General features: G+C 45.3%; 1 protein-coding gene across 5 annotated transcripts in view; it reads right to left on the bottom strand.

Annotated features, from left to right (window-relative positions):
* Nucleotides 1-14,599, bottom strand: part of CRACR2B (calcium release activated channel regulator 2B) — a 46,112-nt gene that overhangs the window by 23,447 nt on the left and 8,066 nt on the right. For 4 of the 5 annotated variants that reach the window (XM_064714656.1, XM_064714653.1, XM_064714657.1 and 1 more), the window contains 2 exons: nucleotides 3,164-3,419; nucleotides 1,610-1,721 (listed from right to left, as the gene is read on the bottom strand). In XM_064714656.1, the coding sequence (XP_064570726.1) occupies nucleotides 1,610-1,721; nucleotides 3,164-3,376 (325 nt within the window). In that variant the 5' untranslated portion in view covers nucleotides 3,377-3,419. Of the gene's footprint in view, nucleotides 1-1,609; nucleotides 1,722-3,163; nucleotides 3,420-5,768; nucleotides 5,804-14,599 lie in introns of those variants that run through there. The other variant, XM_064714654.1, reaches the window with a different exon arrangement.

Genomic DNA, 14,599 nt, shown 5'->3' with positions numbered 1-14,599 from the left:
ATTATACTTCCAGGACTCTACCTCTTCTTACCTCTATAAGCCCAGAATTTATCTGCTTCTCCCCCACTCTTAAAATGTGCTGTAAAAAAACTTGCAATGTGGAGATCCAGGCCCTATTTAGTTAAAACCTGATGATCAGTCAGTTAATTAAGGAGAATGGTTTAAATTAGGCACTTTTGATGTCTGCTTTTGAGAAAGAGTCATTATGTCTCATTTTTTCTCTTTTACAGATGGGAAAATTGAGATGGAGATGAGAAAATTGAGGTAGAGAATGATCTGAAGATTGTTTTGATATCCTAGAAGGAGCAAGGAGCCCTCTCAAGAAGCAGACTTGATTGCAGCTTGAACTGCTTTCTCTTGATTTGCTCCTGCACACTCCATAAGAAAGACAGCCAGGCCAAACTCTTGAGTTAGGGCCAAAGTCAGTCTGAAAAGGATTTCCGTGATGCCAGACACAAAGAATAACCATAAAGAAAATAAATGCAGAAATTAGGTGCTTTGCCTAGACTGGAGCAAGTGCCATGGAGCCAGGCTGCCAGCACAGGGCGGTACCTGACACAAAGAGAAAACTTGCCTACCTCTCCCAGCAATGGCACTGAGGCAGAGGCCCTCATGATGCCCATGGGACAAATGCCTCATACAATGAGATTTGGGAGTAACCAAGTCATAACAGAGAGGGCATCATGGATGCCAATGTGCCCAAATTGAGCCCATTCACCTGCTACATGTAGTGCTGGACTGGAATGCCCCCACTCCTGACAGGACTCGTTTCTGCCAAGGAAGTGGAACCAGACAAGAAGGACAGAGGCACAGCACAGGAACAGGTGTAGTCAGCAGGTACTCAGTGGAATAAAGCAGTCCCTGTACAGGCTGGGCCAAGACACAAGTTACTGGGTTTATTTAAAGGAAATCTTTGCAACTTCTCCTCTTACGGGAGCTGGTTCTGACCATTCAAACTGCAGCCTTAAAAAGCCCTCTCTCCCAAGTTGTGAGAAAGCTAGGAGCAAACACAAACTGAGCAATCAGGAGAGCAAAATTCAGGAGCCTCTTCCAGCACTTCTGAAAACCCTAGACTACCTATGTACACTTGCTTTGACCTGATCCACTTAACACCTCTGCATGTCCAAGGAAGGCACTGAGAGGTGCAGATTTTCTGAGAGCTGACAAGGCAGATGAGCATTTGTGCTGCTGGATGAGGACTCTGGTCAAGGATTAGCATTCTCCTAGTGTTAGGAAAAGATACAGTAAGAAGGCAACAAAGGCTTATTTGCCAGCATTCTAGCCTACCAACAAGACTCCTACTAATGCCCTTGAACAGCCGGGGACAGTTGCCAAGAGATGTATTTCCATGCACATGAACAACTTTCCAATCAGATAGCCAGACACAGTTTGCAGCATGTACCCTCTCCAGCAGGAGATGTTCTGTGGCTGGCTCCAGCAGGTAGGCAGCACAAAGCCTCCAGGAGGGGGATACACACCCACCCTCTCCAACGATGCTCACATGAGCATGGGGCAGCTTCAGCAGAACCACTGCACTGTCTTTCTTACCAACAAAAAACATCCTGGCCTGGTGGGCTTTTTCCTTCCTCTGCCTCTGTGCAGTCCTTACCTAGACCCATGCTGAACTCCACAGGTGTCAGGTATCCTTTGTTATTCTGTTCCAAGCTGTCAAAAACAGTCTCCAGCTGCTCAGGGGTTAGGGGGAGTTCACTCTGGAGCCGCTGCAGAGACAAAAGAATGCACAAACTGGAGGCACTGCTCAAGTCTTCCTTCCTTCCTTGTGAGTGTCCCTGCCATCCTCAGCTCTGGCCCACAGCAGTGTCCCCTTTCAGCACTGCATCCTGCCTAGGGTGTGACAGTCTGCCTGTAGAGCTGAGTGATGACACAAACACCTGTCTGGAGTCATTGATATATTGACTTTTTCCATTACTGGATGATTCAACCAGGACTTCAAAGAGGGAATTTCAGGTTATTTTGTTTGGAGAAAGCTCAACCTGCTTCCTCCCCCACTACAGAGCCACTGTCTCTAACTCACTGCCTGCCTCCCTCCACTCCTGCTCAGAGGTGGCACTGCCAGCCTCCTGTGACCACTGCTGCTCCCAGGAGAGCTCTGGCCACACCAGGCACCAGCTCCATCTCTTTGGCCAGGGAGGGAGGTCAGACTGGTGGGTAGCTGGATTCAGTTCCAAGCTCTTACAGATCCTAAAGGAAACGTGCAGTCCATAACAGTGAGTTAGCTTTGCACTGTCACCTTCTGCCTGCTGGGACTGTATCACTTCTCCCATGGACAAGGAGCAAAACAATTCCCCTTCATAATGCACATCCAGAGCACCTAGTACAGAGGGGCACCCAAAGAAACAAATAACAAAGGGGTGTAGGCTAAAACCTCCTAACTGTGCATTAAACATGCAGCTTTACATAAAAACTTAATAAATTTTATTAATATAACTATAAAAATTAGGCATCATACAACCCAAAGCAAAATGAGTCAATATTTAAAGCGGCATGAACCTGTCAAGTGTTATTTATAGATGTGGGGAGAGATGGGGCAGGAGAAAAACAATCCACATGTAACCTTGCTGATAAACTTTTAAAACAAAAGTCACTAAGAACTACAGGGAAATTGTTATCAAGTACTTTTGTAACAGAAAGCAGCAAAACACATAACTGTGGAGCAAAGTTATAGTTCAGGTCTAAGGTGAATTTTTGGATTAGGCTTTAACTATGATTGTATAACTTTGTCATCTCAACTTTTTTTAGAGAGGTTGATGGATTGTTCATTGTGTAGGTTGGGGGGGGGGTTGTTTTGGTTTTTTTTTTTTAATTGGACCAAAGATTATTTTTTTCCATCCACATTTCCCATCCACTACATACCTGATGTTTGTAAGAACAGTCATAACTTTTTTTATTTTATGCATTCCTTAAAAATTCTGAATTGCAGTCCCACTTGTCTCAGGAATTCCCTAGAGGTGTGAGGCCCTCCTGGGAATTTTAGTTCCTAGCAGGTGTCTGTGCCAGAGTTTGGTTCTTAGAAATCTGAATCAGACAGAAGCCATGCGCACACCCACACTTGCCAAGAGTGGAGGCATGCCACATTGTCCCATTTTGCCACCCATGACTTTACAGATCCTCCCAGGACAAAGGAAGAAATTCTTTCCCTCACCTGCATGTCCACCTTGGTGATAAAACCCTTCTCATCCTTGTCACACAGCTGGAAGAGCTCCCTTGCCTTCTCAAGCATCTCCACCTGAACATCTTCCAGTCTGCTCCTTTGGCTGGGAGGAGAAACACGAGGAGCCACCCCATCCTCCTCACCCCCTTCCTCTTTCCTTTCCCAGCGGGCGTATCCCAAGAGCACTCCACTCTGGTTCTCCATCTTCTCAAAGCCTTCTTCCCCCAGGCAGGGCCAAACAGAAGAGCTGTGGGCCAGGAAACAGAGGAAACCCACTCAAACATGACCCTCAACTTCCAAGCCACACTTGATATACTTAAATGCCTCGATGGTTGAAAGAACAACATTCAGCATCCATATCTGGACAAAATAACCTTTAAAGTCCCCTCCAACCCAAAGTATTCCATGGTTCTATGAACTGAGCAGAGGGGGGGAAGGGAGTTTGTGTCACAGACACGCCACACTGAGGCACACATCACATTCAGATTAAACCCTGCACACAACATGGGTGTGCTAAGCCTTCCACACCTCTGTCACCCTCCATGGCTCTGCTGCCATCTCTCCTCCTCTGCCTCAGACCCACAGTACAGTCAGAGCTCTTTGCTGGTGAAAGCCAGCTGCCAAGGGAAGGTTTCAATGGAGACAAGGGGTGGGAAGGGAACATTAAAGCACACAGGTAAATCTGCAAGGGAGCACAGCGAGAGTCCCATGTCAGCTAAGATGGGGCTCAAACGCTGCGAGCTGCTCCTCTCTGGTCTTGGTTCCTCTGGCAATAACATGTACTTTTCCTTCTCTTGTTGCTTTTCTGCACCACACCTTCGAGCACCAAACCTGCACTAAAACTGCAAAAACCCAGAGCAGGATGAGAATAGATGGGAGGATGATCTGTGCAAGTGACAGAAGAAAGAGAAGAAATGTCACTCCCAGCCCTCTCCCAGCCAGGTCTTCTGTCTGGCCTTCTACCTCTGACATTTTCTTGTTAACACTTTCCAAATAGTAGCTCCATCTTTTCTTTTTTTTTTTATGCTGTTACAGTACAAAGAAAGGTCAGACAATTCCTACAGTGGGAAAAATTTAATAAGCTGGGCACTCCTGACCTCTTGCCTTCAAGAGTCTGTTTTGAGAACTCATGAGCTGCCAAACAGAATTTTAATCTGAAACATTCACCTTTATAGGAAGGAAACCACAAAACTATGGAGACATTTCAGAGGCCAAAGAAAATATTTCCCATCACTTACAAGTACCTAAAGCAAAAAGGAAGGGGAGCACCCATTTCAGCTTGGCACTGTGACTGTAAAAATGCCTACAATGCATCCCTACACCAAGCCACCTTCTGACTTACTGATCTTATGGAATCAGACACCTTCTCCAGACAGCTCCTCTTCAGCAACACCACCACATTTTTGAAGCCTTGTTGCACTGATTGCTTTAGATTTCTGTCTGCAGACTTGTTTTCTGCATTGCAGGGCAGAAGTGAGCTGTGCAAGCAGGCTGAGAGCAGATTTAAACAGTGCTGGACAAAGAGGGCTCAAGGGTTGGGTTGCTTGCGTTTTTTTAACCTCCAAGAAATTAAAAGCCACGTACAGATGCCACGATAACAAACAAACTAATTCTGTTTGCACTCTTGGTACAATGGGAGGATAAAGAGCACGATGGCCAGGAAGAATGTCACATGTGAGACCGATATGAAGCTGACACAAAAGGAGAAGGCAATTACGCCCCACGCTCTCTGACTCCGTTTGTTACTGCTGGCCCGTGAGCCAGCGGGTGGTTCTGCTTCACAGAACAAGCAGAACACTCCATTCCCCCTTTCAAATTGCTGCTTTTCCAGGGCACCTCTGTTCCAAACAAATATCTGCTCAAGTGACACTCAGTCTGCAGAAGATTACCTATAAATGGCATATATGTTTCTAGTCAAGTAAACACCCCTGGCAAGCAGTGGGCACAGAGTTGGAACCAAGCTTTGGGAAATACAACAGAGGAAGGAAAGGGAGAAAGCAGAAAAAATAAGGAGGCAGACCATGTTTTTCTCTTTTGCTCTTTCTCAAACAAACCCTCCTACTAAGCACTTTTTGTGTTATGGAGCCAACAGAGCAGAATTTGGGGACTACAGTTAGATTCTATACATTAGCTGGACAGTCAGCTTGCCTCTGATGGCAAATCTGCATGTGTAAGTAGTAAGGAAGTCGGAAAGAACACCAGCTTACTTTTCATGGGCAAGTAAAAGTGGCAAAGCTGGCCTTGAAAGAAAAACAAAAAGAACCCAAATATCTTATGCTCCCTAGATTTTACAGGTGATTATGGTGAGGAGTAACACCCACACTGGTGAATGATAATTACTGCCTTCTACAGGCCACCTCTCTGAAGGTTTTTTCCAGATCCATTCCTTTTGCAAAGACATAGCCTCAGCACAAGCAGCACCCTGTTCCAGACAGCAGCAGGGGTAGAAAGCAAAAGGGATTTCAAAGCAAGAGCCATGACAGGATTGTAGAAAAAAAGCCAGAATAAGAAAAGGCAAAAGTATGCAAAGTTTTCTAAAACATCCCTCTGGCTGCCTAAGAGACACTGAGGACTCCAGAAATAAAGATGACCTTACTTTCTTATTATCAGCTTCATCAGTTCTAGAGCAGCCCACACAGCTGACGTCTCCCCAGTTTTGCTGCAGCAAACAAGGGGTGGTGCAAGGAGGATGTTCTGTTCTCTCTCAGAGACATTTTTTTGAAGCTGAAATCCAACCCATTACATCCCTACCTCTAGCATTTCCTCGTTTTATCAAAAGCCCAGCTGCACTGTAGCTCCCAAACACTGGCTGAGTTAAAAGCCTCTTAATTAGAAGAGCTGACATGGGAGCCTGACACGGACAAAAGTCTGAAAGGATTTCACTGGTGTAAAAGACCAAGCCCATTAATTCAGTGTTCAGAGCAGGAAGTCTCTTGTCCAAGCTGCTTCAAGTGGCTTCAAGCCAGATGTGCCTTTTTCAATGGTGAGACAGCACTTGCAGAGGAACAAAGCAGCAAATAAGAGAGAGCCCCAGGAAGCAAAACACATTGCAGCTCTGATGGACTTCTCTCCCAGAAGCCTGTGACTGAGAAATTCTTCCTCTCGGTGCCTGTTTGTAAGGGCTCTGCATGGTGCAGGTGGGGCACAAAGCAGATCTCAGTGTAGCAAGTGCTGTCATACCTTCCCCAGTTACAGATCATTACTGAAAAGGACTGGGGCAGCAGCTCCATCAGCTTGATGCACAACATCACAGAAGGACCACTTTGAAAGAGACTGAGGTCACTGGAGTACCAGAACTGCAGACTGGCATCCAAAAGTGAGGCAAGCAGAGCTGGCTTAAGTGCAGAAAGATCAGCTTGGGAAGAACCATGCTTTCCTAACACAAGGGGCAAAGGCAGAGAAGATATGCACAAGCAGCTAAGGCTTTTGGTCAGGCAAACTTGCCAGGCTCTGCCAGAGAGATGAAGTCAAGCCACCTCCAGTGACAAAGCAAATGGCTGTTACCAAAACTTCTTGGCAGGATTAGTTTCTCCAGGTCCCTTCTGGCAGGAGAAGGTCAGGACCAGTAAGAATCAATTTCCACACCTAATCTGGAGCCAGGACAATCTCTGCATCTTGAGCTGTTGATTTCCATCATAAAAAGGTGTGCAATGGGTCACAGCAGAGCTGGTCTAGCCCAGCATCCTGCCCTCAAGAGTGGCTGTGAATGGCTGGTGAAGGAAGAGTTACAGCAGGGCAAGCAAAGAGAAAACTTCCCTGAAGACATCTGCCAACTAATAGCCACTGTCAGCCTGGGGCAGCTCCTGAGCCAGTGTGTCCTTCCTTATCTTCCAAGACACTCCAGCCTCCCTTTGAAACTGTATGAAAGCATTCACTGTTGCCATGAACGTGCTGACAGAAACAGGGTGCCTGCTGCAGCCAGTGGGTGCTGACAGACCTTCATGGGACTATTCCACTTTTCTGGGTACACAACTCAATCAGCATCAACTCCATGAGGGATGGAGTCCTAACTTCAAACATGCCCTTCACCTCTGGGAACTGTGCTGGAGACCAAAAACTCCTCTCCCAGGGCCTGGGAGGTATAATGGGAAGATGGGAGTGCTGGGATCCAGAAGGTTCCAGTTGCCCTGGTCAGCAATGTTCTCCTTGAGCCCTGTCTTCCCCCATCCCACAGGACTGGCTGCCTGTGCTCAAGGTCAGCTCTCATACTGCACAGTCCAGGTTTGGGCAGTGTCCAACACCTCAAAAACCTGATCCAGAGCCATGGATTATACCAGGTAACCCCTGCCATAGTATGTGCTGGGGCTTAGCAAGCAAAAATTCACCTGTTCCTGCTAGACGACTTTCCCAGAGCATGGAAAGCAAACAAGTCTTCTCAGACACAGCACAGGAAATTGCCTGCCATAAAGTCAGCTAGCACCAGCTCCTGTGTTTCTACACTGAGGAAACTCAGACCAGTCTTACATGACTTTTTTAACTACCTAAGCCATAAACTGTCATTTGTTCCTCTGCAAAGCTGTGGCAGAAAGTCAGCTGGCTCCCACAGGCTTGGCATTGTTTAGGAAAATCATAAGGCTTGAATTTTATACCTGACTCAGCTGGCCATATGGCCGTGGATAAGTCACGTCACCTGCCTCTGCCTATAGACTGTCAGCTCCTCCAGTTTGTTTCCTGATGCTTGTGACAGCTGGCACTTTAAGATTCAATATCTGGAGACTGATAGTTACATGTGAAACTCAAGCATACAAAGTTTCAAAGCCTCGAAGCTGAAGAACTAAAAACTTGAACACAGAAACTGCAAATTTCAACAAACAGAAAGAACAGATACAAGTTGCTTTTCCTGGAAAAGGGAGGTACTGCTTTCAAGGTAGCACTACAAGGTCATCATTTCCAATTTACTCCCTCAAAAAACTTCTCTTGTAAGCAGTGTTAAAGAGGTACAGGAAAGTCATGGATAAAATGCTATCAACAGCCAAGCCCTTATCTAGGTGACCCTGACCACCATGTGCACATGACAACTTTGGGGTGTTGGGGTTTTTTCATTTTTTCCACAGCCCAATGAGGAGGAAAGTGAGGAATGCAGCCAAATTTCCACAGCTGGTCCTTAGATGACCCTAGTTACTGCAGTGCATTGTGCATGCACTGAATACACTGCATTCCTAGCAGTCCTCCCCAGTGCAAGACAATGAACCAACAGTTAATGAAGGAGGGAAAAACTAAGCACAACTGGCTGAGTGGATTACAGAACCAGGCCAGTGTTTGGGTCCTGTAGAGGGAACCTATAAGAGAAAGCTTTGCTGTACCACTGAATTTTTGGTGACAGAGTGGTAGAAGGTAAAATTAAAGAATAGTGTATAGGTGTACCACAAACTGAAGTGCTCAGATACTTGCTGGGAGGTTTCCCAAAAGACATCCTCCTGTATCTCCGCCTAAGACAATATTATTAGAAACAACAAAACCACCCCCATACTAAAGCTAAATATTTAAGCCATTTATTTAAACAAATCAGAAGAACACACACCCTTTCCTTTCTATCCTGATTCAGAAAAAGAAGTCTTACAATTCCAAAGGAAGGAATTCACCAGGTGTTAAGGCACACGGTGATCACACTCCTGGTGCCTACGCTGCACGAGACAGGTTTGATCCCATACATGAGAAGTTCTTACACAAAGAGGAGAGGAAGGGCTGGGTGAGGGATCACTGCAGCAGAAGTGATCCCTGTTGCTCCAGCACATTACAAATGCACAACAAAAGCAGGCCAAGATGCAGCAAAACATTTGTTGCTTGGTCATGGAATGGAAGCATCACTCAGGAGCAGGTGAGCACCAGGTAAGTTTTACAAGAAAAGGGCAATAAAAACTTTATAGGTCCTTATAACAATTTATATAAAACATATGCCACTTGCTCTGTTTGTTCTACCTACTTTTTGCTCCCAAGGTTTTGAAAGCTAGCAATTGCTATAAAAAGTGCTCATTGTAGGTCACGGTCACATCTACAAATCCAGATTTTATAGCACTGTGAGATTCAGTGATCAAATATAGGCATTTACAGTTATTATCCTAGTTGCAGGCAAGAAGCACATATGCATTGACAAAAATCCCAGCCATACAAAACTGACCAGGTGAAGGCAGAGCAGAGCTCTTGCCCAGGAAACACACTGACTGCTGTGACAAACCAGCTTCCACAGATGCTGAATTTCCAAAAGCTGCTCAAAGGAACTGGGTACTCACTTGACGAAAATTATTTTTAAAGGCTCTGCCAAGGCTCAGTCTGAAAAGGCTGGGAGAAGGGCAAAAAGAAAGTAGTTATTTCTCTAGTGTACTTTGTTCAAAATTAATTTTTCTCTTTCCCTTCTCTAGGAAATTTGTTTCCGTTGTTTGGAATTTGTTTGGGTGGTTGTTGGGTTCTCCCTTCCCAAAGGGAATGGCAGGAAAAGAAATACACTGAAAAATGAGAAAAACATCAATTGTTTTGTGAAAGTGTTTTTCTTTAAAAAAACCTAAGAAACCCATACACACCCTGGGCAGAAAGCCTGAAATCAGGTGTTCATATCTAGAGCTACACTTTACTCTCTCTCTTTTAATTGCCTGCACTTGACTGTATCCCTTTAAGGAAACAGGAACAAATCCAGGAACCTTTGAGTTGTTTATTCAGCAGGGGATTAGCCCAGCCTGATAGCCCCGAGCTAACCCCTGCTGCCGTTCCTTGGATGACTTCATTATGGGATATGCCAGTAGGATACCGAGGTATATCCCAGAAACACCCACAGGTTTCAAGAGCCTTCATCATTCTGAAGAGCAACTTAAAAAGAGGCTCTGCTGCAATTCACTACTTCCCTCACCAAAGTTCATCAAAGAGGAATTATCAACTTCATGATCAGCTTCTTGATCTTTGCTAAAAAAATCTTGCCATGGGGAAAGCTGTTTGAATCAGACTCTATTCTCTTATCACCAAGCAACCTGAGAGTGGTAATGGTTCTCTTTTTCCATTTCAAGAGGTGAACAAATAAACTTGTTAAATCTGCACTCACCCATGCTTCCCGATTCAATGGCACAACAGAAACCACCGACTGTGCCAACCACTATCAACATAAGCAGTCTGCAACACAGATAGGGACCTACATCCCAAAACAACATCCTTCACCCCAGAAATTGCCACAAATCCTCCATCACACCCTCGTGCTGCTCCCCAGCTTTGGCATTGCAGCTAGTGGCATTTTGCAGCTCTCTCACACTGGCACAGCACTGGCACAGCAAATAGTGAGGGAGAGTGTTTGCACTGGAACCTCTCCTACTTATTGGGCTTTTGGCTTTGCTGGGTTGTTTTGCTTTGGGAATGGAGAGAGAAAGCATCAGTTTTTCCTCTAATAATATTTGGGCCAAGAGTTAATTCTCAGCAATTAAAAACAAAATCCAAACCACATTTTTTCCATAAACAGCTAATGGTCTTGGATCTGTCAGTGTAACTAGCACACAGCAGATTTCTCAGAAAATAAAGAGCTTGCCTGCAATAAGACATGACAAATAACAACTGCTAGTCTAAAAACAAGTTATTTTCATTAATTCCTTTACTTTATATAAAGACTAACAGGTTTCCTGAAACTTTTCTTTAAAGAGACAGAACAGAGCATTACATCACATAAGGATTCATCTTATGTACTGCAGCATTAGCTGAACACCACTAACAGTGCTGTGAAGTTGGAGGTAGATGCTGCTGTGAAGTTGGAGGTAGATGCTGCTTGGAGTTCAGCAATCAGAAATTAGATCATGCCTAACACCAATATGTTGACAACAGAATGTGTGCTCTGCAAGGGATACCTACACACCATGCAGGAGGCAAAGAAACTTTATTTGCCAGCCCAGATGTGGGAAAAAGAGGATGGAAGAGAGAGGACTTGGCACTTGACATCAGATATGCTGGATCATTTTTGATTCAAAGTAAAAACAGAGCACTGAGAGCCCAGGCTAAGGAGATCCCTGCTCTCTTCTACTCCTCTTTTCCAGGGGTTGTTGAGGCAGGTAGGAATGCCCCATAAGGAAGACAAGATCCAAACCTAATCTGGCATTTAAAGCTCTTCAGGAAATGAAAAATCCAGGGCAGATCCTGAGCTCATTTAATGGGACATGAGTGGCAACTCCCTCCTGCCTTACCTGCCCCTTTAGAGAAGGGAGCACTTGCATGCAGAGCAGGTTGTACCAGAGACAGCCACCAGGATTCAGCACCTTCTGCTGGGCTTGTGGCACCTTTTACTGAACAGCTAAGGTGCCATCGAGCTAAAAAGGACCTCAGCTGCTGCAGCTCAACAGGGACACCTCAGGAGAGAGAAAGGCTGCTGAGGAGACTCCTTTCACACCCTGCAAGCAGCAGAGGCACCAGGTACATGAGGCTCCTCCCCGGCCCTCAGGAATGCAACCACGCTTGGTGTCCTGCAGACAAAAATTCAGGCTGAAAGCAGGCACACCTCAGTCCTCTGCTGCTGGAGGGCCAGACATATTTCATCAGTGTTCTTGAAGTATGTCTAAGGCAAAATTATGCAGAAACAGCCTTTTGTTAAAGATTCTAAAGGATACACAAAGCTTCAAATGCTAAAATTCGGGTGTTGTGGAGTTGCCTGTGTAGCCAATTCCCAAATGGAAGAGATGGTGAAGAATTTTCCTCAGTCACTGCTTCCTTTAAGAAAAGAATCCAGGAGCCTCAGATTAAGCTGGTGATGGCACTTGCCCATCAAACAGGAGGAAGCACTTCTCTACAAACCCTTTGAGTGTGTCATCTCACTGACATGAGATGCTGAGAATGTCACAGGCATTCATGAGCTGCAGAAGTGGCTGTTTTGTTCTGCTCTGAGTTTGTCCATGAAGGACTATTACAAAAAATAGCTGTTTTGGGGAAAATTTTCTTTTCCACAAATAGCTAAAAGAGTGTCCTAGGAGAGTATCATCCCATTTTTATGCTGGGAGGATGAGGGTATCAGCCATTAGCTGCAGTAGGAGACACAGGGCTGGTTCAGCCTGCTCCTCAGCATGAATAGAGGCTGCTCTCACATCTGCAGAAATCCACCTTAAAGTACATAAAATCTTTGACCTAAAGGACCACAGCATTTGCTGCATTTTCACCAGCAAAAAGTCTAATGAGCTGAACTTGGTACTCCAACAGCCAAAGGCTTCTCCCCACAGCTGTCATGGCCATCATGGGTACTGAAATCCTCCCAGTTCTTCCTTTGAGTCCTCAGATTCTAGCTGCCTGTGTCATACCAGAACAAAGATTTTCCTCTCCAATAAGAAGGTGAATCTCTCCATGACAGCCTCACACCTTGTCTGGCCTCAGCAGGATCCATCCTGGGCTGCTGGTACATATGCACCCTCACCCAGTGAGACTGTTTAAGTCAGTCACACTCTCTAGGCTTCTTTGGAGTATTTTTCACCTCTGTTGTAAGAGAGAGGAACATTTGGTGCTGCTTCATGGAGGATGAGCTTTCTGCCACCCAGCCTCAGGATGCTGAAGAAGAAAAGTGATCATGGCTTCCGCCAGGTGATTCCCAATCCTGTTTTACCACTTCTTCGTTAAATTCCCAACAGCCACCCACTGACTTGAGCACAAGTCCCTCCTGGCCAGCTGCACGTTTTCCTCAGCCACTTCAGAGCCCTCTAAAAATCCTTTGTACAAAGGCTAAAATCCATCTCACCTCAAGTAGCACGTGTGTGAGCTCAGAGCAGCATGCAAGAGCCTCACCTTTGTTGATCAAGAGCCTTTGTCTTGAAATCAGCCTCACACAAACAAAAATTCATAGCCTTATGTTCTCCTCAGATTGTTCCCCCAGCATACACAGATAGAATATCAAACCACAACATCAGACTGCCCAATCATTTTCTCCTTTCCCCTTTCAAAGGAAAAACTTCTTTTGGGTAAAACATTCACATTGTTTACTGAATACACGTGGTAAGCAGTGATTTCTTCTCCAGCCGAGCCAGCAAGTTCTCTGCAGAAGCTGAAACCTCCTTACCCAGAGGGCTGGATACAACTGCTGGGGGGATGCAAGAAATTCAAGCATAGTTTCCTCATCCCAAGAAGTTCTCCTCCAATATTTTGAGAACTGGACACCACTGTTTTCTAGGCTACATGCTAGCCTAGAAATATTTTCTAGGCTACATGTTAGCCATGGGATCAGCAGGAAAAGTTTTACCTCTCTGTTCTGAACTTGCAAGGTGCACTTAAAAAAGGTTTGCAAACATTAACAAGTAGGGATGAGTATGGATAGGATTTCCAGGCACCACAGCTCCCTAAACCAGTATCTCTCTAGCTGATGCTGTATTGGTTTTGCCCAGGAGGGATGCAGGGACAGTTTGACCTTTCTGCAAATGTTGTTAGAACAACAAACAGAGCTGAGACAGATGGGTGAAGCCAATTTCCAAGAAGACTGTTAACCCATTCTCTGCCTTCCAGAGTGAAAAACTGCCCTGTGCACAGGTGTCTGACACTTGGTTCTCTTACCCCTTGATCTACTTGCCAAGAGGAAGGCAAAGGTAAAAATTCACTCCTTCCTGTGAGCTCAGGAGGTGTTGGCTGTGCTTTGCAAAACACCTTTCCTGAAATACCAGTGTAACCTATGCACTGGAAAAGGGTGAAGTCCATGCCCTGAGCAGACACACTACCTGGCTGTCAGATCATTGAGGGGAGCACAGGTAAAGTCTTGAATCCAAATTCCACCACCCACTCTCCCAAAAGATGAAAGGATCAGTCTGAATGTACAAGAATTCCAGGATCTAGTACATGGCACCAGAAATATCCTCTCCTTTTCTCATTCAGAGGGGACAATCACAACACAGTACTGAAAGCCTCAGACTTCTACAAGACACAAAACTAGAGAATGTTTTGAGCAGCCACAAGCCTTGAGCTTCTCCTCCGCAAAGCAGGATAACACTGGCCCATGAAGGGCACCTGCTCCTGGCACGCCAGGCACAGCTTAGTGCAAAGAGCAGTAAGAGCAAGAAACAGCATTTGAAGCAAAGTTGGAAGCAGATGCTGCATGAGAGGTGCTTTTGTTCAGCGTGTACAACTGTTCTAGGAAAAGTAAAATCACTGTGGGGTTAGGGGGATATTCCTGTCTTGGACAAAATCTGTCACTGAGTCAGAAGCCCACAGCAGGAACAATGACGTGGAATTACAAAAGAGGGTGGAGGAGAATAGGGGAATAGCTATGTTTATGAGAGATAGTGGGAAATTTCCTGCCAAATGCTTTTAAAGAAAAATTTCTAGTTGTCCTCTGAAAGCATGCAGCGGAAAAGCCTTAGTCAGATTAGCACAAGACGTCAATTTCTTTTTAAAAATAATTTTTAAAAAATCACAATCTCACACATTCCAATATTCAGCTATTACTCCAAATCAGCAGTTTCCCAAATCAGTAAGTCACTAGAATCAGTTAAGCATCTC

This window comes from Zonotrichia leucophrys, chromosome 5 (assembly GCF_028769735.1).
Source record: "Zonotrichia leucophrys gambelii isolate GWCS_2022_RI chromosome 5, RI_Zleu_2.0, whole genome shotgun sequence".
Lineage (NCBI taxonomy): Eukaryota > Metazoa > Chordata > Aves > Passeriformes > Passerellidae > Zonotrichia > Zonotrichia leucophrys.
Note: the sequence above shows the minus strand (reverse complement) of the source record. Positions and strands in the feature narration are given on the sequence as shown.